Source organism: Sturnira hondurensis, unplaced genomic scaffold, assembly GCF_014824575.4.
Source record: "Sturnira hondurensis isolate 20B ecotype Veracruz unplaced genomic scaffold, ASM1482457v3 Scaffold0010128, whole genome shotgun sequence".
Taxonomy (NCBI): Eukaryota; Metazoa; Chordata; class Mammalia; order Chiroptera; family Phyllostomidae; genus Sturnira; species Sturnira hondurensis.
Window position 1 is genome coordinate 259,325 of NW_028082759.1, and position 25,176 is coordinate 284,500.

Here is a 25,176-nt window from a genome sequence, read left to right on the forward strand (position 1 = left end):
ATTCCCACGTATATTTTACATGCTAAATAAGACCATTAATTATAAAAATAAACACTCAACTTTCTTCTGGTAATTAGAACATTATATTCACCAAGAGACTAGCATAGCAAAATTATCCTACTAAGAATGTGACACTATGACAAAGCCAATATTTACATGAAAAAGTCACGAGAAAGGATAGATCAAAATGTTATGTCTTAGTTAAAAGTTTCATACCTCAGGAAGTTCCTTGATTGGACTTTCCATTTCAGGGGCGGGTTGTTTTCAAAGTGATCCTATGCCAACACTGTCAATGTGAAGTCATCATCATTTTACATTTATGAACAGCCCATAGCCACATGGTAAGGTGCTTCGGAATGAGGCCATAATTGTGGCTACACTGCTCATTTATCATTCTCCAATGTGTTCGGTGAGAGGGTGTATGTGTGTGTAATTTTACAATGACAAATTTTTAAATACTACTTTTTGTCCTAACATTATTTTGAAGGCCCCTCTGGTTTCACAGTTTGCACTTTTGATGCTACTGAATTGCTTTGTAATTTGACTAGAGTCAGCAGATAACAAACATCACTTAGGGAAAAATGGGAGCTGGTGCCCACATTTGTTGAATGAAAAGCAGAATGGCTTATCTTCTAAACATTGAAGTGGGAAGACAAGGCAATTGGATTGCACTGAATCTTATTTAGGAGTGGGTCATTCTTTTACAAAATCTGTGTGATGTAAAAAGAGGTGTACAATTTTGTGCGTTTTTTCTTGCCAAAATGATCTTAGAAATCACTGGATTATAAATTATTCAAAGATAACGCTTTTTTGTTTTTTCACCTTTGTGTCCTCAGCACCCAGTATTATCCAACACTTGGCAGATACTCAATTAATAGTGAGGGAATGAAACGTGTGCCAGATTTTTAAACACACTTATGTCCCTTTAAGGACCTCTTCACAACTGCTTGGTGATTATATCTCTTTGACCTTTGTTACCTATTTTGCCCCACGATGTTTGGCTTATCACCTCTTGCCTTTGTGTTTGTGTGTATGTAGGTTTAAATCTACCAGGTAAGGTTTATGCTAGAATGGAACCCAGGAAACCACTTGCATTCTCATGTCAAACAGTCATCTAGTGAATTCTTGAACCCTAAGTAGTAGAGGTTAAAGGACGGAAAAATGTTCAACTTTCTGAGTTACACTGACCAAGCCACACACTGGAGCTGGAGCAGCCGTCCAACATAAACAGGACAGGAAGGGAGGAGCACAGAAGCACTCAGCCCTTCGCCCAGAGTCTGGCCCGTGATGGGGGTGTTAACATGTCAAGTACACACACCTTGAAATAGTTTGATTGTACTGCAGCCAAATGACATTGCAAGTACATATTAGAGAGCGATAATGTCCTCCTAGACCTTCCCAATGTCTCATGTGCTCCATAATGTTTTAAAGTAAGATGCTAATCAAACGAGAACACAGGAGAAACGAGGAGGGAGTTGAAAGGGATCCCAAATTAAGTAACTGGGCTGGGCAAACTTTTCTACTGTAGTTCTATCCCATGGGAATCTTATTCAATTCTTTCATATTCATTTCATTGTTAAGAGAAGTGACGTCAGTCCTAAACGTCCTGTAAAATGGGAAAACTCTGGGATTGGTGGGTTTGTAAATAGAAGCCTTATGGTACATTGAGGTTCGAAGTTAAGCAGAACAAATGGGGTTGCTCTAAATGTGGGTGCTCTTTCTCTTCTTTCTTGATCTGCTCTTTCTTCATTCTTTCAAAGATGTTTTTGAGCACTGCTTTTGGGAAGGGGCAGTGAAAAAAACAGTCAAGTGCTCTACTCTCAGAAAGCTCATATAAAAATGATACACAAACCAACAAGCAGGTGAATAAGACACTATGAGAGATAATTACACACTCTGTGGTAATTAAAGAGGCCGATTCATTGGGGAATGGCTGGGTGGCTGCTTCAGATTGGGTGGTCAGGGAAGGGGGTGACATTAGGTTGAGAGTAGAAAGCAAGAATGAGGCAGCCATTAGTAGCAGAACATTCCAGGGAGTAAACATTCCAGGCAAGGGAACAACTTGTGCTTAAGTTTGTGTCTAGGAGTGTGGAGGAAACCATAAAGAGCTCCCAAATACAGCAAGGCTGGCACAGTTAAGTGCTGATAAAGAGAGGATCAGGGTGCTATTTCCTTCTCTCCTGTCTCTTAAACACATCATCTCTCACTCCCCCACGTGCAGAGCAAGAATGCTTCTCTGATTCTACACAGAGATTATTATTCTTATTAGTTTTCATTTTTATGAAGAGGTAGCTATAGTTTGTCGGTCTGGAACTGGACTGGGGTGACAGATAAAATCCCTGGTACCTTAGTATGAATGAGTTTATAGGGATTAAGAAAGGCAGGGATTTTGTTTCCTATTCACACACTAAGTCCTAAGTTGAAAAAAATGTTTTCCCCTTGAATCTTCAAGCATCTTTTGTAGAGAGGGAAAGGTGGCCAGACTCACATGGCGCACTCGTTTCAGACAAGGGGAATAATATAACAAATGGTTTATAAGTTAGCTGTATGTGTGCTCCTTTCTCTCTTTCTCTGATAAGAAATCTGATTTAAGTACCTGTTGCTTCTTTTCTCTGTATTGTAATAGAAGATAATGAGCATCGGTCACATAAATAACTCTTATTTACGACTTTTTTCCTGTGCAGTGTTGCAGTGCACTCCTGGTCCCACAGCCGGGGTGAGGCATTCCACACGTCCCGCGTGCATGGTGCTGACACCAAATGGCCCACACGTAATCATGTGGAACTTACACTTGAGGGACAGCGTCAGGGACATAGACACTTGGAGATGCAGAAACCGAAACAGATGCCTCCAGACACTGAGTGCGGAACTCACCCTCGGGTCAGGTGTGACAGACCCGACCAGAGTCTTGAGGGCTACGAAGTGAGGGTGATGGTTTCTGTTGGGTAAGAGATTAGGGTTGCGCCGTGTCAGAGAAAAGAATTTGTGACATTTCTATCTTTTCATTTTAGTCTTTGACTTTTTTCTTCCCGAGATTAGTATCGGAGGTATTTGAGAGGGAAAAAAATGCAAAGAGATTTTCTTTCTGAAAATGATCTTTTTTTCCCAGGAATCTGACAAATCAACCATGATTTTCAGGTTAACTTATTGCAAGAATAAATATTTTAATTCCCATTATTAGCCCCTCCTAACTCTTTCCTATCTGTTCAATTACAAATGATTCAGAGGAATGAAATGCCATAAAACCCCAAGATATAAACCTCTCCTTTTATGAAGGGGAATGAAATCATGGGCTGATGGGAGAAGATGAGAGCAATCCATAGGTTTTCACTGCCAACCATAAGAGGCGAAATCTCATTTCCCCCCAATGTATAAAAAGACATAAAAAGTCTTGTGAAAGAATTTTACTTGGCAGTTACTATTAGTCATTAATTATCAATACCTTAGAAGCCATGCTAAATTATTGGCAGATGTCATTCAATAACATCCCTCTATCAATGGATTCAGCTTTTAAAACAAAGAGCAAACCTTTTCAGAAAAGAAGAGAATAATCGAGAAAGGAGGGGAAGACCTCAGACCAAAGCAATAAAGTTGGTTCCCTCAAAAGGGTGCCTTGGAAGAGGAGCAGCAGCCAGAGCTAAGTTTTTAGTTAATTATGTCTGTTATTGTTCCAATGGTCACATTAAGAGGCATTTACTTTGTAATTAAAACAAAAGCTCACGAAGTATAATTCAAAAGAAAACTTAAAAATGAATATGTATTTTAAAGCATCATCACATAGGATGTTCCACCCAGTAAATGGCAAGTGCATTACATGGAAATTGCTAAGCGATGCTCTGAGGATGTATTGAAACAGCTAGAGAATTTAAACAAGAAAACAGTGGGAAGACCTGGTACCAGTCGATGTTTTGTCGAAGCTGCCAGGTTTTGTCATTAGGTGCACTGCCTTTTCCCAAAGCTCCTGGCAAAAGGAAGTGACCCCTTTCTATGGATCCTAAACTTTAAAGTCTGTCTTTCCTGTATCTTATTTTTGTATTGCAAATATGACTAATAAGCAAATCATGATGTCTCTTCCAACTTGTGCTTAAGATACACATCCTTTTAATAACCACAAAATTGTTTTGTCTGTGTTCTGCAGACATGCCTCCCCCCTCCCTCCTCCGGCCCCTGCCATGCCCACTAACATCACCACAGAGCACAGCTGAAGGCTGAATAACTGTTGAAACTCCCGAGATAAGAAGGGCTGAAATGCCCGTTCACAGCTCCTCCTTGGCTCTCCTGTGATTTATATCTAATTGATGACAGCCATTATGGTGGACACAGGTCACTTAATCAAGAGCACAGACAAGTCCTAGTCATTAAACAACACTCACTCTTTCTCAGGAGAGCGGGTCTGTGGTTTCATTAAAAGTACTGCAAATACATATTCAAACTGCCAAGATAAAAGAGGTCAGCAGTGGCAATTAATTTTTTGCGTTGAAGCTACAAGCATGTAAATCTCTTTTAAGGCTGCCACTTTTGACCTCAATTTACCTGTTCAACGTCTCAGTGGAGTTGGAGCACAGGCAGAAAATGTCCCCTTGCCATCATCTTTCACGCTACTGCATACAAACCTCGTAGCTCTGCTGCCTGAAGCAGAGCCCCGGCGGCACTGAGGATTAAGTGCCCTGTAGTCACAGATATTCCACATTTTGCATATTCTAGCATTTCTAACAAATGAGCTGATGACAGAGAAAAGAGAGTAGACCGTTCAGTACAAGAGAAACAAAGAATAACTCCTATCCTAATGTCATCTTTCCTGCCTTAAATCAAAAACATCAGACATCATGGGAAAATCTAAGGGGCTTTCCTAGTGCCTGGCACATTCATTCTCGAGGAAATGTGACCTCAAAGAGTATGTATACATTTTATAGGACTCTGACATTTCCACTGACCTCTGTCAGGGCCGTAATTCAAGGTCTGTTATGCTATGATAGAACCTTTTCAGTTAATTGATTTCTGCCTCTCTCTGACATTGTAATGGCTCCATTCATAACAACTGTCTGCTGTAGAGTGCCAATGGAAACAGCTCAGGCAAGGTTTATCATCCTAAGAAAATAGTGGAAATCAAATATGAAGCTGGTATTCATGGAAATATGTAGTTACGTGGAATTCTAAAGTCAAGGAGGTCGTGTTGTGAGAGGCCTTCTTCCTCCTGACAAGCCTGGCCATCTCTGGTTTCATTCCCCTCCCCAGGTTCTGTACAATGAATTTCCATCTGCAGCTTCTAGTCTTCCCATGCTTATCTGTATCAGATTTCCTTACTGATTCTTAAATTTAAAACATTTGGAAATGCTTTTAATTGAGAGCTGAAAGTGGGTCCTTTTGCCCATCACCTCTGGGAAGTGGTTCTATCCTTGCTGTACACTGGAAGGCCCCACCAAGCACCGATATTTTCACAGCTGAAACCGGTTATAGCTTTGAGCAAAAGGCAGATGTAACCAAGCTTCTCATTTACCTTCTTTATCTTTAGGTATTATTTATACTTTCCAAAGACCCCACTGGGTAGTAAAGTCACATCAGTCCGAGACAACTTGCCTGCAGAAGGGGTAACACGCCACATAGTTGAGTCCAAGCAAAAAGTTCTCACCGACCAGAAAGACAATTTAGCAGGGATATGGAAAGTATTATAAAACCATGCAGAAATACTCACAGTTTTGGTTTGGCAAGCAGAGGTGGTGGCTCCTTTGTGGGTGAAAGCAGGACGGCTGGTGTTGGAAGAGATTTATTACCGTTAGGTTTGCCGTTAATCATTCCGTTTACTCCGTGGCCGGGATGGACGCCGTTGGGCTCCTTCTCGGCAGAGTTGAACTGCATTTGAAGGGCCGCCATTCCAAGTCCTAACTCTGGGCTGTTCACCTGCTGGATCTCAGAGGATTTCTTTGAAGCCAGCTCAAAGGGGCTTGTCTCCAAGACTGGAGGGGGAGGTGGAAAGTGCTGGAAGTGATCGTTGCTGGATTCACCCATGGAGTCATAGTTACAGTTCTCAGAATTGGCTAAGGAAGGGGAAAGAGGGGAGCAATAATAAGATGCCACCAATTTAGTAATTCAACAGTTATTTTCACACTGTTATGGACCGAGGATCCCTTGAACCCTATGGTCACAGAAGCAGTAGCTGGGCTGCTTGCAGCTGATGCAAAAGCAAAGCCAGCTGGAGGGCTTGGTTCTTTCCAGCTTGTTTTTGGGTGACTACTACGTGTTTCATTTCCTGAATGGGCCCACAAGGGGGGGGACCAGCTACCAATTCATCAACCAATTTCAAACGAGAGCTAAAGACAGAACTTAGTTTAAAAAATGACAACACAGACATTACCAACTAACAGTGCCTTGTCCTTTCACATTTCAGCTGTGGATCTGACTGGACATCCTATGCGAGCTTTACTGGTATTAGCTCAAGCTCCAAAGGTTTTACGGGACAAGCAATGAATATTCATTCTATCTGAAGCTAAGTAAAGCTCGGAGTCTGAGGGAAATGGCTTATGACCTTATAACTTCTTTTCCACTTCAGATGATTGCCACAGCTGTAACTCAGCACAATTTTTTTCCCTTAAACTTGTTAGTCTCAGTAAACTGAATGCATCTTGAGGTAAGATCATGTCTTCTTTGGATTTCTCACTTTACCCAGAGCCCAGCACTCCTCCTGGAATTTACTCAAAAGTGCTTACTGACGTGAGCGGACAGCTCGAAAGTATTTGTGTGTTATGTTTGGCCCGCAGTAGATTTAGCCCAGATAAAAATGGGAAATATTGCATGCCAATTTTGCCACACAGACTTTGAGAGACCGGGCTTTGGCCATACTGTTGGGCACCGCACTACTGCCCTGGCCGTTTGCTGGGACAGTCTTTGAGCCAGCTCACACTCCAAATACTGGGATCCTGCTCACTCTATAGCTCCCATAAGGACACGTTTAAAGCACTCACTCAATCAACTGTTCTTCCATTTAGGTGAACCTTTAAATTTCTTCCCTCCTCCTTTTCACTCCTTCATCCATCTATCTATCCATCTATCTATCTATCTATCTATCTATCTATCTATCTTAGCTTTCAATTCCCTCTCAACTGCCTTGATTTTAAAGATGATGTTCTACCGTAATGCATAGAACTGGGAGCCCAAACTCATGGCAGACGAGGACTTTTAGGCACTTAAAGGAGGGTAATCTTGAGGCACAACAGCTCTGCCTGAGCATCCACATTTCTTTTTTTTTAATTTTTTAATTTAATTCTTGTTCAAGTACAGTTTTCTGTCTTATATTCCCAGCCCTGCCCACCCCTCCACCAGTGCTCCTCACCTCCCTCCCATTCCCCCCCCCACCACCTTAGTTATTGTCCCTGTGTCCTTTATACTTGTTCATGTGAGTCCTTCCCCTTTTCCCCTGTGATTCTCTTCCCTCTCCCCTCTGGTCCCTGTCAGTCTGTTCCGTATTTGAGTGTCATTGGTCATATTTTGCTTGCTTGTTCATTTTGTTGTTTAGATTCCTGTTAATGGTGAGATCATATGGTATTTGTCTTTCACCGCCTGGCAAGATGAAGCCACAGAAATAATCCCCAGGCGGCGGCCCCTAACCTGCCTTGTTGAGCCTCTGCTGCCCCCTAGCAGCCAGCTCCTACTCTTCCTAAGAAATCAAAGTGCGATCCAGCCAACAATCCCATTTATTGACGCCCTATTATACGTACTATGGGTCAAAGAGATATTTTTAAAATTGCTGTAAAATAGATAACAGAGATGAGGCGATAAAAGCAAACTTAGGTAGAGCGAATCAGTAATAACAGAAAAGAGCCAAGTAATGTTAAAATAAAGAAAAAAGCTGTTTTAAGCTGCCTTCGCTAGAGGTAAATTTCTAAGTTTGAGGAATATCCAGATACTTTTGAATATTGGTTTTAATAGTATATTGCTTTAGTTTTTCACATCACAGTTATAGTTCACTATCAGTGAGACTGGACATCTAAGATCTTTGCAGTTTCTCCGAATTCAATCAGGTTAATCTTGTTCTACTTCTTCAGATGTTTCGATCATGGATTAAGCACTGATTTATTTGTACAAGTGTCTCGTCCCCTCTGTTGGCACTGCTGAGCGATGGACAGCACTGCCCATTCCCAGGTGGCCCTCTGAGGGGACGTGCTCCTGGGTTAGTGTGAAGATGTCAGGAAGCCATCTGCACCATTTCTGAGACCAAGACTGTATGATATAGGAAATAGCCCCATGTGTGTTCAGTTGCTACATCATCATCATCTTTTCACTTTCTCATCTCCATGTTCACTCCGCCTCCCCCAAAGCCTTTTGTTTGCTGCTGAAATGCTGACTGTGAGGGTAACCCCTGCAGTTGCAGCCAGAATTCTGAACGGCTGAGCCCTCCTCCTCGGCCAGCTCTTTCCTCTGTGGGGAATCACGCTGAGGCCGGGGGCTGGGGGGCAGCAGAACCCATCATATTTTCACTCCCCACATACCTGGGGTGACGACCAGCTGGGCGGTGCTGGTTACTGATCCATAGTCATTTCTTGCGGAGCACGTGAAGACCCCTGCATCTTCAGGGAAAGTCTCAGCGATGACGAGGGTACAGATCTCCTCTGGAAAGGAAGAGGACAGAAGGCATCCCATCAGACCTAAACCACAGAGTCGCTCTGAAGAAGGCAGACCCTTCGTCTTTCTCAAACAAGCAAATGAGATAATGATCACTGAAGAATTGCTTTACAAAAGAGTTCATGCTAGAGTGTCTTCACATTTAATTTATCAGTTTAGCCTAGTGGCAAAAGCTTTGGAGTCAGATACCTGTCCTTTGCAATTTCAGACAAGGTCCACTCTGGTTTCCTCATCTATAAAATGGGGGTAATATATTCCTAATGGGATATCTGTTAAGATGAAACCGGATGTTTGCCCAGTGTGTGCCTCTGCACTTCACATGCAGAAGATGCTCGGGAAATGCTGGCTCAGGGATGCCGCCTCCTTTCTCCTCCCGCCTCCTTGTTTGTGTCCAGAAATTCTTCCTAGTACAGTGTCGCTGACTCTTACTTCTGCTCAACTGAAAAGCTATTAGTGGGGGAAACCAAGCTTCCCTGAAATGACAATGGGAAAAACATATGTACATGTTTGACCTGCAGACAATGATCAGGGAAGCTGCTGTTGCAGAGAGGGGCAGCGTTCCACAGCATGGACAGCCCTGACTGTGGAGCCCGTTGCCAGGGCTCCAGTAGGGGCCCTGACACACACCTGGCCTTTATGACTTTGGTCAGTCTCCCCGAACGTCAGTGTTCTTACCTGTAAAATGGAGACAGTAATAGAACCTACCTTGTAAGGGTTGTTGTGTTAGTCATGACTCATAAAATTAGCCACCACCGAGTTACTGTGAGGGGCGATGATGACTGTGACAATGGGTAACAGCTACATAGCCCTTATTAGGCCCTTATTGTTACCAGTTCTAAACATAGATAAATTTGGCTTTAAATCTCACGTCAACCTTACCAGTTATGTTTACTATTAGCCCATTTTATAGATTAGAACCGGAAGCCCAGAAAGGCTAATGTTTTTGGCCCAACATCACATAGCTAATAAGTGGTGAAATCAGAATTCAAACTCGTGAGGCTCCAGACCCCACAGTCCTGACAACCATCTACCTATCCTTGTGATGCAGTATGCCTTGTGCTTACAACACTCCCTGGGCATAGTAAATGCTTCGTAGCCAGTGAATGTGAGCTGTTAGCATTAAAAGAAGCTAGATCTAGAGTTTATTACTATTAAAATATTTTAAAATATGTTTGATTTTAGAGAGAGAGGATGTGGGGGAAAAAGAGAGAAAGAGAAACATCATTGTGAAAGAGAATCATTGATTGGTTGCCTCCCATATGCACCCTGACTGGGGATCGAACCTGCAACCTAGGTATGTTCCCTGACCGGGAATCAAACCCCCCGTGTTTTGGTGGATGGGATGATGCTCCAACCAACTAAGCCACACTCACCAGGGCCTCATTAACTCTTTTTAAATTGAATAATTATCTATATTGTATCAGTAAAATAAAAATGATTATGTTGGTAATATCCTCATTTAACATCACCTGTATGTTCTTAGAAACTGAGACTTTAAAGGAGAAACATAACCAAACCATTTTTACCATGGACAATTAACAGAAACAAGAGTTTGGTTCCTATGGCATATTTCTAGTCACAAAAAACATCACCGAGCTTCTAAATAAAGACCCAAACACTTCCAATATTAAACACTGAAAGAAATGTGAGCGGCGTATACATTTACGAAAGATGAATAAAAACAAGGAAGATTATTATCTTCCAACCCGCTTACACCAGTTTGAGGTCATGGGTGGCCAGGGCCTCTCCCAGCAACTCAGGGAACCAGACAGGAAGCCACTCTGGACAGGACACCCTTCTGTCACACGGCCACACACGGCCACACACACACACACACACACACACTCAGACTGGAACAAGGTAGATGTGCCAGTTCACCCCATGTACACATCTTTGGGATATGGGAGAAAATTAGAGTCTCCGGAAAAAAACACAAAACAATAAAATTATTATATGAAGTATGCTCAACTACTTTGTATTCATCTTATTTTGAAACAATGGTCGCTACCATCCACTTTCCTGGGTCACAATCAGCAGTTTAAAAACTGCCCTGTAGGACCTAGCACAGCCCCTGGCTCAATAAATATCAGTGAATCCAGGCATTAGGCATATTAAATAAAGGGATTTTCTGGAAAAAAAACCCCAAAAACTAATTCCTAAAGATATTTGCAGCCCTCTGTTCACTGCAGCACTATTTACAGTAGCCAAGACATGGAAACAACGTAAGTGTCCACTGGGACACGAGAGGACAAAGACGACGTGGTACACATACACAGTGGAATACGACTCAGCCACAAGAAAGATGAAATACCGCCATGTGCGGTCATGTGGATCCTGAAGGTATTATGCTAAGTGAAATAAGTCAGACAGAAAAATACAAGAAAATTATTTCACTCATGTAGAATATAAAACCCCCAAAGGAACATGAACTAACACAGCAAACGAGGAGAAACTCACAGATACAGAAAACAGAATGGTGGTTACTAGAGAGGAAGAAGGGCGGGGGAGGGTACATGGGGTAGAGAGGTTCACGCATATGGTAGCAGAAGGAATCCAGACTTTGGGGACTGAGCATGCAATGGAGTAGACAGATATTGAACTAAAATATTGCACACCAGACATTTATATAATGTTATTAACCAATGTTACCTTAATAAATTTAATTTAAAAAAAAAGAAAGAAAAGGCTTTTCAGGTACAGGTTTGACAGGTACTAGTGCATTTAGAATACACAATTATTATTTGATTAAAAGGTCACTAAATAGGAGGAGAACAATAGAACAGCAAGGCATGAGGTAATCTTACAGATTTTTTCTTTTTATTGAATTTACTGGGGTGACACTGGTTAACAAAATATACAAGTTTCAGGTGCACAATTTGACAACATCACCACCTGTATATTGTTTTGTATGTTCAGCACCCCAAGCCAAGTTTCTGTCCATCACCATTTGCTCGCCATATACCCTATTCTACTTCCCCCACCCCCCCACACTGTTGTCCATGTCCATGTTCCTCTTTTTTCTCTTCTTTCTGCTCAATCGTTTTCTCCCACTGTACCGTACATAGTTCTTGGCTTTCCATTTGAAGATGAAGATAGAAAGTATGGAAATAATTCAACTTGGAGCTTCACATAAGATTAATCATTTGGAAAGCGAGATGGATCTGGAAACTTACATGGGAGTGGGAATTTTTAAATTGAATACAGAAGGTTATGGAATGAGTTAAAAGTGTACTTAGCCAGAAAAGAATAAATAAAACTTAGACTCTTCATGCTGTAAGGGATTTTAGTGATCGACTAGCCCAATTCCCTAATTTCTTCAGGTGAGGTCCAAAGTGATTCTCACAAGGTCTTGGCTAATTCACGTCAAAGCCAAAACCCCAAAGTGGGCCTCCCGCCTCCCACAAGCGTGCTCCTTTCCCCCTAGTTTAGAACAGAAGGAACGCAATGTAAAATGAAGCAATGAGAAGATTTAAGATGGGAAACAAGGAGTTTCCTGAATCTGAAAATTTCAATTACTCTCACTTTCCAAATAATTCACCAGAAATTCATCTGCACAAATTGATGATGGGTTCTGTGTCCTCTGAGATACAAGACGCATCGACATGGGATAGAAGCCATTAAGAAAGTACATTGGAAAGTGGAAATTCTGGTATTAGAAGAAAGAAGCGGCCCAATCTCATTAGATTTTGGAAAAAACCCCTCACATACTGGCTGGCCTCGGAAAGATGGGCTTTGGGCAGGGCGAGGCCACCTCTGTTTCCTTTTAGCAGATGCTGCTGGGAGCCAGGAAGTCCCCAGCCTCAGCAGCACCCCCGAGCTTCCTGACCGGACAGGAAAGGTCTTCTCTCAGGTATTCACTCCTCAAAGGGCAGAGTTGCTAGAGACCCTTAGCAAAATGCCTACAGCCAGTCCAATGTCTGAAGAATGCATTACTGGTAAAAACAGACATGATTCTGTATCTTGAAATCTACATTTAAAAACAAGATAAGATGTTCAGGGATTATATAAAGCAGTGTGGGAGTGATGATCTGGACAACTTTTAGACGCCTTCTTGTTTTCTATGGTTTTGCAGTTTTTTAAAAAAGTTATGCTGTTTTAAGAAAACCTGAAAAAAATATAGTATAACTATATTATATATATATACCCTACATATAACTATAACTATATATAATATAAAAATAAAAATTATACACACACACACACACACACACACACACACAGTTCCCCTTCTAATCCAGAGGACCCCTTTGAGAATAAAATGTCAGCATTCTCCCCATTCATCCATAACTTTGAAGATAAACTAGAAACCCTTCATGGCACCAGAAAGCCCTGGATCAGGCCCCTATTTCTTGCTGGGTTCCTTCTGTGCCTCTCGTCTTCTTTTGTTCAGACCTCTGGACTCACTGGCTCTTGGGCTACCCCTGGAGGAGCCACATTCCTTGGAGTCTTTAAGCTCTTCTCCCAAAGTACTTAGCACTCTCCTAGTATTCAGCCTCACACTTCCACCTAAATATTACTTTCTCAAAGAATCCTTGTTTGGTTAGGCTTGGTTAAATTCACTAAGGGTGGCAAACTTTCCTTAGAGACATCTATCATAACTATAACTGAATGATATATTGTACAAGAGCTCCAGATTCCCTGACCAGAGTATAACCTCTAAGAGAGCAGAAGGCATTTATTGGGTTCCTGGCTGCACTCTCAGCATCTCTGGAACAGTGGGTTCTCCATCAATATTTTTGAATAATGTTTCTGGGATGGAATTTAAATTGAGGGCAAAAAAGCTGAGGAAACATTTGCTTTACAAAAATATGTTTTCTAAAGAAATTCTTAATAAAACTGATTGTCCTACAAGCTTCCTTTGTGCGCTTCAAGTGTGATTGAGCAAAACTTACTTCATATGAATTTTCAGGAAGTTGCATAAAATAAGGAATATATAAGTTAGGCAAGTACAGAATTAAGGAGCAACTGGATATCTAGAGAAGGATAGCAACTTACAGAACAGAATGAGAGAAAATGAAAAGGCATTGAGATGTTCTTTTGTGATCTGCAGGCATTGCTATGTCTTTGTGATTTTTTACCAGATAAAATTTTAATCTAATGTCCCAAAGGTTGTTTAGGTTTTCTTGCTTTGGAAAATGTCTTCCAAAAGTTACAACAGGCTCACATTTTGTTGACAGAAAGGAGCATGGTGGCTTGTATGGTTCTGATATTATGAACATAAAGAAAGTCATGAGGAAATGAGATGAGCCAGGTTATACTGTTGAATTTTCATCTGGTAGCATCTTACTTACACAAAGACCTTTAACACATCTGTAAAATACATTTTCGTGAGGAATGGAAATCAGGAAATCACTGCTTATGTCAAACAAAGGGAGTTAGAAGCTTACTTATTTGTACTAAAAAAAACTGCCTCCAGTTTAAATGGAAAAATCTAAAATTATTAATGATGATAATTCTGATCCATTTTAATTCAATTTTCCTAAGTGAAAGATTTATATTTGAGGGCATAATAATAAATTACCAAATTAGTAATAATAAATTACTAAACAGGACAAATCCTGTTTTTTATAGTTACCTAAGAATTATTTAACCACATCAATATCTCCAAGAGGCCATCCCTGAATTTCATTCAAATCCTTGGACGTACTAAACGCTCGGTTAAATACAAACAAAACCATTTTGTTTGCGGAAACTCATAAAAAGATGAGTCAGCAAGGGTATTACTACTAGGTCCCTTGAGTAATAAAAACACATTTATATACATCCCTTCCCTGGCAGTTTTTTACTGGGGGGGGGGTGTGCAGTGAGGGGCCCAGCCTAACTGAAGAGGAATCCATCTCTGACCTCCTAAATCCCATGCTTCAGGCAACACAACTGGTGACAAAGAACTGTGGGCTGAAATCACTGAGATAACATCCAGTGCCATGAAACACAAGGCTTGTCTAAATTTCTATAAAGAATTTTTAAACAATTGTGAACTGTGTCACACAAAGAGAAGAATAGTTAAAATGTACAGTCGAAGAAACAGCCACAGAATGAACCTCCGGGTACTCATCACTCAGTCTAAGAGGTAAAATATCACCGATGCTTCCTGTAGACCCCGCCAGTGAACCTCCTTCTCCTTCTGAGCTCATCATTGCTTTGATTTTCTGTATGTGTTCACCACATGTTTACATCCTTCAGAAATGAGTTAGTCTAAAAAAAAATGGAGTAACCACCACAGATCTTATTGTATAAAGAAAAGACAAACTTGTTGCTGTTAGAAAAAAGCTCCCGGGAACTAGCTGGGGATTTGAACCACCTTCCAGTTTTCTATGAGTTTACGAAAGCCTCCACGGAGGTAATCAATGAGCAAGGTCATTGAGTGAGTCCTGGGAAGTATAAACATTGGTGGGGGCATCTGGAGGGCTGAGTGCGGGCAGGAGCTGGTGGAGTGGGTATGTCCATGCTTTGTTTTAAAGTTCAGCACGGCAAACATTCAGGCCAGAGTGCCAGATCAGCTCAGAACACTTCTGTGGAGGTGAGGGTGTGACATGAGTGTTCTCAGCTGGTCCAGGAGGCAGTGTACGGAGGGGAAAGAAGGACGGGCCAAGTAGAGGTAGGACTTTAGGTCGGGCTTACCACCCTACCATTCTGTCACCGGAGCCAAAGATGGGGCTGTGGCAATGAGCTCTTACTGATGACAGCCACCACGTATCCATCTCTTGAGTCACACTGATCCAATCTGGGCTTGTCCCCGATTCCTGACATATAGCTATGACCCTCCCGGGGGTTCCTTTGCCTCTTACTTGCTCTTGAGTTCCTGCTTCCTATACCCACACCTTGCCCTTTCTGGACGAATTCTCTTGCTGTGGTGAAGCACATCCTAAATAAAGGGTTGGGAGACCTTGCAAGATTGAGAAATCTTGACTACATCTTCATACTGAATGGCAGATTTGGCTGGGCACAGAATTCTGAAGTAGAGGCAATTTGTTTAACTGCCTTTTGTGTCTGGTGTGATGCTGAGAGGTCCTAAGTCATTCCGATTTATTAGTTTGCATGTAAGTTGATGTGTTCTCCCTGGACACTGACAGAATCATCTCCTCGTCCTGGATATTCTGAATTTCACAACAATGCACACTGCTGAGGGTTTATTTTCATACAACCTGCACTCAGTGGGTCCTTTCAATCGGGAAATCAATATTCTTCAGTTTGAAGAATTAAAAAGAAATTCAACGACAGTCTCTCCCTCTCCTTTGTTCTCTCCTCCTGGAATCTCAGTTGCACACATCTAGTGTACCTGGCGGGTTCTCCGCTGTCTCTAACATTCTCACCTTTTCTCTTGTATTGCTGTCTGTGGTCTTTTTGGCTTACTCCGTGGGGTAGCTCAACTTATTTCTGCTACCAACTTTTTCATTCCAAGAAATTTTTGTTTTCCCAAACTTTCTCTCTTCTTATAGCTTTTTATTGTTACTTCTCGGATGCACTGGGCTTCCTTGTCTCTCTAAGAAGAGTATTCGTTTGTTTCTATATTTTCCCCTCTTTGCAAGCTTGTTTTCTTCAAGTTGCTTTTTAGGGGAGTTGCTTATTTCTTCTACATTATCTACAATAAAGATTTCCCAGACGTCTATCATCTTTTCTGGTCTGAGAGGATTGTGAGCTGCCTAGAAGCTCTGAGCACGAAGAGGAGCTTCGGCTTTCCCATGAGCATGCGCTAGATGGCCTTCTTGTTGGAGAAACTCCCATTCTATTATATACCAGTAAGTATAGATTTTTTTCCTCTTGGGACGTCCAGATTGCCCAGAAAAGAGTCCTTCAGGCTCTTTCAGGAGAGGAAGAATTCGCAGGCTGGCCAGCACGCCCAATGAGTGTGCAGGAAGAGGACTGGAAGTAGAATTTTAAAAGCTGAATGCTCCTAGGAATCTCTCAGTTTTCTCTTTGGTACACACTCCAGTGGGCCTTCCCTGTCTCTCCCTGGAGACTGAACTGAAATGTCTTGGTTCGTGGAATGCTAAGTGTCTCAATATTTTTTAGGTGCTTCAAAGCAAAAGCTATACCTAACAGCTTTGTTTGTTAAGTACTTATTTCCAAATGACTTAAGTATTTAGGTCTTAACAAGCTAGTTAACTGTTTGAAAAAAAGGTGCACATAAATTGAAAGAAAAGCTTTATTCTTTTATTATGAAACCACCACAATTACTCACTGATGGATGTGTGCACCTGTCAGATACTGCGCGGCCGTTCTTGGAACCAGAATAAACACAGCCAGCCTCATGTCATGTTCCACAGTGATTTTCCTGTGGTACTTACTTTTTTACCACACACATAGATAAAGAAGTCAGTTTCACAAAGACATGATGTCATAGAAAAGAATGTAGAGTGATCTAATGCTGAAACTCTGAACTATTTCAATCTAGTGGTTACCTCGTATGTCTATCAGATGTTGAGTATCACATGTTCACATGCAAAATTTCAGCCATGACAGCACCTCCCCTGGTCTCGTGTGGCATCTCAGGGTGCCGTCACGCAACTTGCGAACCAGGGCTTTGAAGCAACCCTCTTTTGTTCAACCCATCATCCTAACCTGCACTTGCATTAAGCTTTTCAGTATGCACAATCGACTGGAATCTCAACACACATCCTCACCACGGCCCCCCTGCACCTCGGCACCTTCGCATACCGAACCAAATACCATCTGCTTCCCATTCTGAGTTGCAGAACCAGAACATGGACTTGACCAAACAGCATCTAGGATGGCGGGTGGCATTGGTGAGCAGATATTCATACTGAAAGTGATTCTTGAATGAACAGAATAGGAGACACCATACTGTTACATGTGTAATCTCCAACCAGTAAGAGGCTTTTTTTTGTACTTCAATTTTGCATGTTATTAGACAATGCTCTAAAAGTAACTCAATACAGTCTGGGGCTGTTTTCAGACCATTGAGTAAGGGCCTGAGTATTAATAGCTGTCAAATGAGTCTTCCGTGCTGTCTGCCACCCCAGCCCCCCAGAGTAGGCTTTGAAGGATCCAATCAGTGGAAAGTCAGAATGTCAGAGAAGAGGCCCAGAGCAGGTAATATGACAAACGGATGTTGGTCTTAGGTAAGCTGACTAGCTATTAATTCACAAAACAGTCTGAAAGGATTTGTGATGTAAGCTGACTTCTGTCTAGACAGAGAAGGGAGTGTAAAACATATTAGACAGATGCAACACAGTAGTGACAAGAAAAACCTGTTTCAGTTGCACAAATGCATTGGGAGGGAGTTTGCCAAGTCCTTCTTTATCTAATGATCTAACCCCTATGGGGCTAGATCGAGGGTCTAGGAAATTTCCATTTTATTTCTGGAGCTTTAAAATGTATTACACAGGAATAAGAAATGGAAGTGAAGAATAAAGATGACAAGAATGAGGGCAGAAAATGTAGAAAGAGAGGAGAGAGAGAAGGAAGGAGGGAGGGAGCAGGGAGGTGGCAAGAGAGAAAGAAACAGACTGACTGAACACTAGCCAGAGAGGAGGGAGCAGGAGTGAATCTGTCAGAGGAAGAGAAGAGAGGGTAATAAAATCCGAACGCTTAAGTATGTTCCTGAATTTCAAAGGCTATTTATGTTTCAGCATTTGGAAAACATCACTGCCTTAGTCCTATAAAATTTATCTCTTGCCTCAGATGTATTGTAGTCGTGTCTGCTTTTCTCTTTTCCACGTAACAGTGGCTGAAAAACAACTACCAGGAAAGCCAGTTCCTAGATATATTTTACCTAGTTGAATAGGTCAGTGGTCTACTGGATGGAACAGTCAGTCAGGTTATTTAAGGCACATAAACTGTTTAATACATATTTTGTTCTTCCCTGACAATGCCAATGGTCAACTTCAAGGTCAAAGTAAGGAAAACATTTGGCTACTTGTACCTAGTTTTGTCAGGCATGCCAAAACATTGTTTAAATACAAATATGTTTCAACTTTTGCATATTCTAAAGTTCTTACTCATAACAACTCACACAGAGTCGCTGGAATAGTCATTCCTGTGTTTAAATTTTCTGTTTGTTTCCTTAAAAAATATGGTCATGGATTTAACGCTATGCACTGGTTCCTGAAGCAGAGCACTTGGGAAAGTGTACTTGGATGCCCCACCGTGAAAGAGGAAGGAGAGATTCCAGCAGTGTTGTGTGGTGGTAAACATGATTGTGGCAAATTATCTAAGGTCAGGGAAAACTAGTTGCATTTAGTTTTTAATAGCTTCTATGGCATATTTTTATCATATTGACAGATTTGCTTGAAATATTTCTCTACCAAGAAATATTTGTTTTCCGCAAATGTTATTATTTTGGTTGGAATGGAGGAGTCTTTTCTTAAATGCTTTCAGATTTAACAAAAGGGAAAAGAAAAATAAGAGAATCCCATCAACATGGAAAGGAGAAGCTGTTTTATACATTACCCAGACCTGTGGTTTAAAAGGAAGGCCTTCCATAGCTTTTTTCATGATTTTGCCACATTACACCAAAAGGCATTTCAGTAAGGTCTAGAGGCCAGATTATTCCAGGAAGGTCTTGAAGACCAATTTTATTAAGTTATTCATGATCAAAACTATACTCTAGAAGCAAAACAGCAAACCATGACTGAGACAGGAGTGTCTGCAGTAGGTGGTGAGGGAAAGCAAGATGGAGGAGTTGGAGATAGTAGATGCATCTCCTCTCCCTCCTCACCCAGATTTACTCCTCCTTAGCCAGTACATTGAGTGTTTTCAAGTGTCAGACATGTACATACTCAAACATGAAACTATGCAGTTTCTAACAAGTGGTTTGAATTTTCAGAAGATGGTTAGTTTATGATTTTCCAACACAGATCATGGGAGACATTTCATAAATCACCACCAACTCTGCAGGTGAGGACAATAGATAACAACACGATGAAAAAGAGTTGCATGAATTCACTCAGAATCCAAAATTGCAACATCAAAAGCAGTCTTAATCTGTTCCAGTAGTAATGCTTTTATAATTTTTGGCCCAAGATTTTAGTTTCATTTGTGCAAAAGGCATCAGAAGACAAAAATTACTCCATAGATGTGTTCACATGAACTTTCTTGCAGATAAAAGAAGTATGTGGTTCTCTCTCTCTTTCTCTCTCTCTCAGTAGATACAAAAGATGTCCTCATTCCCTATAGGATTTCCATATAAGCTCATGCAGTAGATTAAGCCTCAGAAGTTCCATGTGTCAGGGAACCAGCATCATGCCATTTTATACAAAGACGTATCACAGACAAAGCACACAGCTGCATATTTCCATGGATCAGAAAGTGAATACAGTGTCTGATGTGGTGACTGACACATTAAGTGGGGTGACATGCTCTAGCTGTAACTCATGACAAGAAGGCACCAGATCAATTCCAGCTGCTCTCTAAGGATATTACTCAGCATCCCTTAAACTCTGGATCCTAAGAGGATCACACTCTGCTTTCAATGATCCAATACCCAGATGTGAGAGGGTCAGGACTGACCGCAGTAAAGCTGCAGTAACTCACACAAAACCTTCACATTCTCAAAGAAGGGACAGATCAAAGTCACAGCTCCTGAGGGACATATGGTAGGAAGGATCTCCTTGATGCTGAAACAGAGGCACAGATTTGATTGTCTACCTTTTGGTAAGAAGTGAAAGCAGTGACTTTGCTTATGGAGAAAAATACCAAGAAAGTAGTTTCAAGGAGGACGGACTATGAAAAAACCTAGGCAAAACCTCTAGTTCCCTTTACAAACATCACTTTTGTCCATGAGGAGTCAAAAATACATAAAAAGTCTGAGGCCAGAGAAAAGTTGGAGCCGACGCTTCTGGATAACACAGCACTCCGACGAGGTCAAATGACCTAGTGATTCAGCAAGATACTAGGGCAAGGTGGCTTTCTTCATGCCTGTAGTACAGTCAAATGTTATGGCTTAGGACACATAAATGAGAAATGCCTGGTGGTCAGTGCTGCTTATATCTTTGGGCTGCTCTCATGCGAGACACATTTTTATGTGGGGAGTCTGGATGTCAGTGGGTTTTGGTCTGCACAAGTATGCGGCAGATTGTTCTCCTTTCCTGGAATTTCAGGAGGATGTTTTTTCATCATTAGCTTAGTTTACTTTCTGAGTATAAAAGACTGTATTTCAGAAAGCCTTAAGTCACTGAGCCTGACCTTCTTGTCTGAGTGGAACTTAATGTTTTACTAATAAAGAAGTTGATGTAAAACGCAGCGCACAGACCCCACGATAAAGAAGATATTGTCTTGAAGGGGGTTTCACATTTCCAGGGAACTGCAAAAACATTGTTCTGCTTGTGGCTTTGAAACAGAAACAAAGAACTATTGAAACCCAAAAGATACATTACCAAAGAAGGGGGAAAAGCTTCTTACCAGGTTCAGCTGTAGATCTGGGTTCTGTTTGCCACATAAGAAAAAAAGTAAATAGAAATGGAGTATTAGAATGGATTCCGTTCAGTATAAAGCGACCTGTCTTTTTCTATTACCTTGTCTAGGGCATGTCTGCTGAAATGTTATAGATGAATCGTAACACCAAAGCAGTAAAGTGATAGACCAATTTCTACAAATACAAAATCTCAAATTCTAGTAACAGCTTACACTGGGAAGTTATTTAAACCGGAATTTGTAGAAGGTCTTATAGAAGCTTGTAAGCCTCTTAAAAGTATTTGCCCAGCTTTGAGTTCAAAACTACATGTGCATTTTTTTCCCCTAAAGAAAGAACATATAACTTTCCGCAGAGTTTTAAGGGGGTCCACCAGCGAGCACTCCAGCTTCAACTTACTGGACCCTCCCATTGGCTACATATCTCCTTGCCTCTCTGTGAAAATGAGAATTAGTTTGTCTAGATGGCTAAACCCTTGCTGATTTTTCTGAAGCTCGGGAGAGGACAGAGGTTGGATTTGGGAGAACGGGCACCTCTCCTTACTTTTCTGCAGAATTCGGAAGTCTGGAGAGTCCTGGATCTCAGTGCCTTGCCGGAACCACTTGACCTGCAGAGGCGGCGCCCCGCGGACCCTGCACTCCAGGACCACCACCTGGCCCTCGGACGCGGCTGCGTTGTGCAGTTCCTGAAGTGCGAGAAAAACGCTGCCCATCAGACTTCAGTGTGTCCATACACAATCTTGTAACACAGAATAAAACGTCCAGATCTCAGAGAAGAAAATGGGAAACTTGCACCGTAAAAGAATGATTACTAACTCAGGGAGGATAAGCACCTTTCAATTCATTCATCATCAGCTTTTCATAATCTCTGTGATAAACTGAGTGTGGTTTACCACGGGGTCTGTAGAAATTTTGCACCTGTCTGCAAATTTATTGACTCTTTTGTATGTACATGCTTTTACAGTAACAACTATTACCTTCCTTTACATTTAAGAGTAAGCAGGTGGGATGTAAACTTCTTAAAACAATTACACACCTTATGGATGTGGCTTCCCGCGGAACCCAGACAAAAGGAGAAAAAAGACATGTATTTGTCTTCACACTCTCCAACCTTCTCCCCCATCACGTCTGCCCAACCAGTTCCCAGTGTCAGGTGCACTAAGACCAAGGGTTTTGGCTACTTTCTCACTATGAGGTTCTGAGTAGAATCTTTTAAAAGGCAGCACCCTTCTCTTGCTGACCTTCGTTTCCTCCTCCCTTGATTACCTTGGCCGTGGCCCTCCCACTCGCCCTCTAGACCAGTGCATTTTTACAGTCCGGCCGGTTAGGCAGTAACTTGGTTTCACGGATACAAAGAGGTACAGCTTTTACATCCTGGTTATTAGATATCAAAAGCTTAATATTTCCCTTCCATATGTCCCCTCTCTATCTTCCTCCACCGGGACTACTCAGCCATGAGGCCTGTCTAAACTTTAGATTAAACTTCTGATAGAGTATTGGCCGGGACACAAGGTAGGTAGAACTCTCAAAGTAATTCAAATAGGATCAAATAATTCACCAACTCATAGACCAAAAGCAAAAAAAAAAAAATTCACATTAGGAAGTGTGTTTTTTTTTCTATTTGGGTTTTATTTTGTTTTGAAATTATCTGAGAACACAACAAACCATGGGCTGGGAAAAATCTATCCTGCAGCAAATGGCCTTTGGTGCTAAAGAGCTATGGAAATTCTCATGTTCATGCTGCTGGCAGAAGACTTACGGAAGTCTGGTGTGAAGTCTGGTGTGAAGTCTGGGAAGGACTCAGGTAAGAATTCTGGTGGTTAAGAATGTCTTCAAGTGAAAGCGTTACGATTATTAGCTATTTCTGGTTGCATTTTTCCCTCCCACCTTATTTTTAATTGTAGAAAATCTCTGGCTTTAATTGACTTCTGCTTTCTGATTGGGTCCAGAAAGAGTTAATTTAGTGGATCATAGCTGGGAGGTGTTGTGCATGGGGCCCAGCGTGTGTGGATTAATTATTAAACACCCCCAGGCTTGTCCAGGAAGCTATTTACGGTAAATGACAAGCGGTGCACAAATACCCCTCATTTCTGAGCTCACAGGCACCAAAAGAGACTCTGAATTCTTCCTAGGATTGCGTGCTTCATTCAAACATCAGAAAGTCAGAGATGTATAAATGGGCAGATGCCAAGTATTTTAAGCACTTAACACAGCATAGTCATTCCAAGATTGCAATTTGGCTCCTCCAGGAGCAAACTTTTTTATCTTGGCAAAAGCCACAGCTGAACAAAGCCATTAGGGGACTTGTAGGAACATAAAGAGGAGCCTTGAGGGAGACAGAGCCAACCATTAGAGGTTGTACTTGACAGTTTGGATCATCTATTCAGGGTAGCATTTGCGACCCCTGGTGTTTTAGGGTCTATAAAGGACATCTGTGAACATACATCAAGTCTGCACGGTACTGTGTTCCCTAAGAAGGGGCCAAGTATTTGGAAAGAAATGCCACACAGTGCTTGTTGCTTTCCTGGCCTCATGCATGTCCCTAATATTCACAGTTCCACAGGGCACACCAGTTCTGTGGTTCCAGCTAAGCACAGTGGCCTGCAGGCAGAAGTGCTGGCTGTGAAACCCGGGAATGTTCCCCAGAGCAGCACGAGAAAATAGACGGAGGCACCCCTTGGACTGGCAAAGCCCACCTGCCATCACTGTCAACCACTGTGCCCAAGAGAAAGGCCAGAGAAGGCACTGAGGTCAACGAAGCACAGGCTCACTTGAGTTCCAGATATCGGCAGATTCACTCCCTAAACCTGCCTCTCCAATAACCTTAGCCCAGGCACACAAAGGACCATACGAGGCAGGAAGGGAGGTTGCACAAAGGGAAAAGGGAAAGAAAAGCAGATACAAACAAGAGCGACGTCCCATAGTCCAGGCACAGAAAGTGGCGTCCCTGGAGATGCCCAGTGCGGGTGCTCTGAGTTTCCCACTACTCCACAGTTTAAGATTTAAAATTCAATGTTGATAAAAATGTAGACTTTTGTTCTACCTTTCCTTTTATGAAGCTAACAGAGTGCTACATGGTTCTCTTTTGGGAAAGGGGGGGAAGCACCACCAATGGAACGTCAGTGTCACAGAAGCTGGATCTCACAAAACACGGTTTTGTGTCTGACGTTTCAGGATTTTCCCGAGCGCCAGGAGGCGTTCTGTGACATTTCCCCATGCCAGGCCACTGTGGGGAAGGAGAGCAAAATCTTGCAATCTTTTTCCCTGACACCAGCAGCATGGGACTTTATTTTGCTTAAAGCAAGAGCTGTGTTGAGCCTGACATGCCCCAGATCAACCGTGACTCAGGCAGTGATACATCAGGGAACACGGATCTTCTGGTGATAGTCTCACAAATCCCCTTGTGAAAAGGTTTTAAACTACATAAAAATATGAATGTCTACCACTCTGCAAACCTTTCCTGTTCTAAGCATCAAAGGACGACTTCCCTGGCTGTTTGCAGTGTGACATTGGATTTGGTAGGGTTTTACATGACTTTTTTTTTTGGTAGTTTACCCAGGAGGGGACTTTGAAAATTTTGCCAACTATTACCATTTGTTGCCTGTGTCCTCCAGTAAATGGTCTGTTTATGAGAAGATCTTTAATAAAGCTGGATACAGGCTGGCTTAGAAGAAAAAAAATCATTTCCTACATGAAGAAAATGAAAATGCTCTTCTCTACTGCCTCACAGAAGATTTTATAGATTTGCTCATCACACTTGTCTTTAGTTTCCTTGGCATTGGTTTTTGTGAAAAGTATGAGGCAGAAATCGAATTTAGTATTTTTCACCCAGAGGCTTGCAGGTTTCTGTAGGTATTGAGTGAGTTCTATTCTGATGACTCATCAATCTGCCTGGCTTTGTTCCATGCTCTCCTAACACTACACATTCAGGAGGTTGCGATGTCTGAGGGCGAATCCCTCCCCTTCCCTACCACCACCTTATTTTTCTACTGCAGGGGTGTTTTGGCTACTCTTAGCATTTCTTCCATTAAACTTTAAGAATCCAATCACCAAATTTAGTATTAAACAAATAAATACAAGAAAACCACTGGAAATTTAGCTAGATTTGCATTAAACTTATAGATCACACTGGGACTCATAATTTTTTTACAGTCTACCAGCCCACAGGCATGATACATCTCTCCTTTT

General features: G+C 41.8%; 1 protein-coding gene across 1 annotated transcript in view; it reads right to left on the reverse strand.

Moving 5' to 3' along the window:
* PALLD (palladin, cytoskeletal associated protein) overlaps nt 1–25,176 on the reverse strand; it is a 205,110-nt gene that overhangs the window by 164,362 nt on the left and 15,572 nt on the right. Inside the window, exons 5-8 of the mRNA XM_037058242.1 lie at nt 21,533–21,674; nt 20,980–21,003; nt 8,484–8,603; nt 5,693–6,035 (exon numbers count right to left, since the gene is read on the reverse strand). Of these exons, the coding sequence (XP_036914137.1) occupies nt 5,693–6,035; nt 8,484–8,603; nt 20,980–21,003; nt 21,533–21,674 (629 nt within the window). The remainder of the gene's footprint in view (nt 1–5,692; nt 6,036–8,483; nt 8,604–20,979; nt 21,004–21,532; nt 21,675–25,176) is intronic.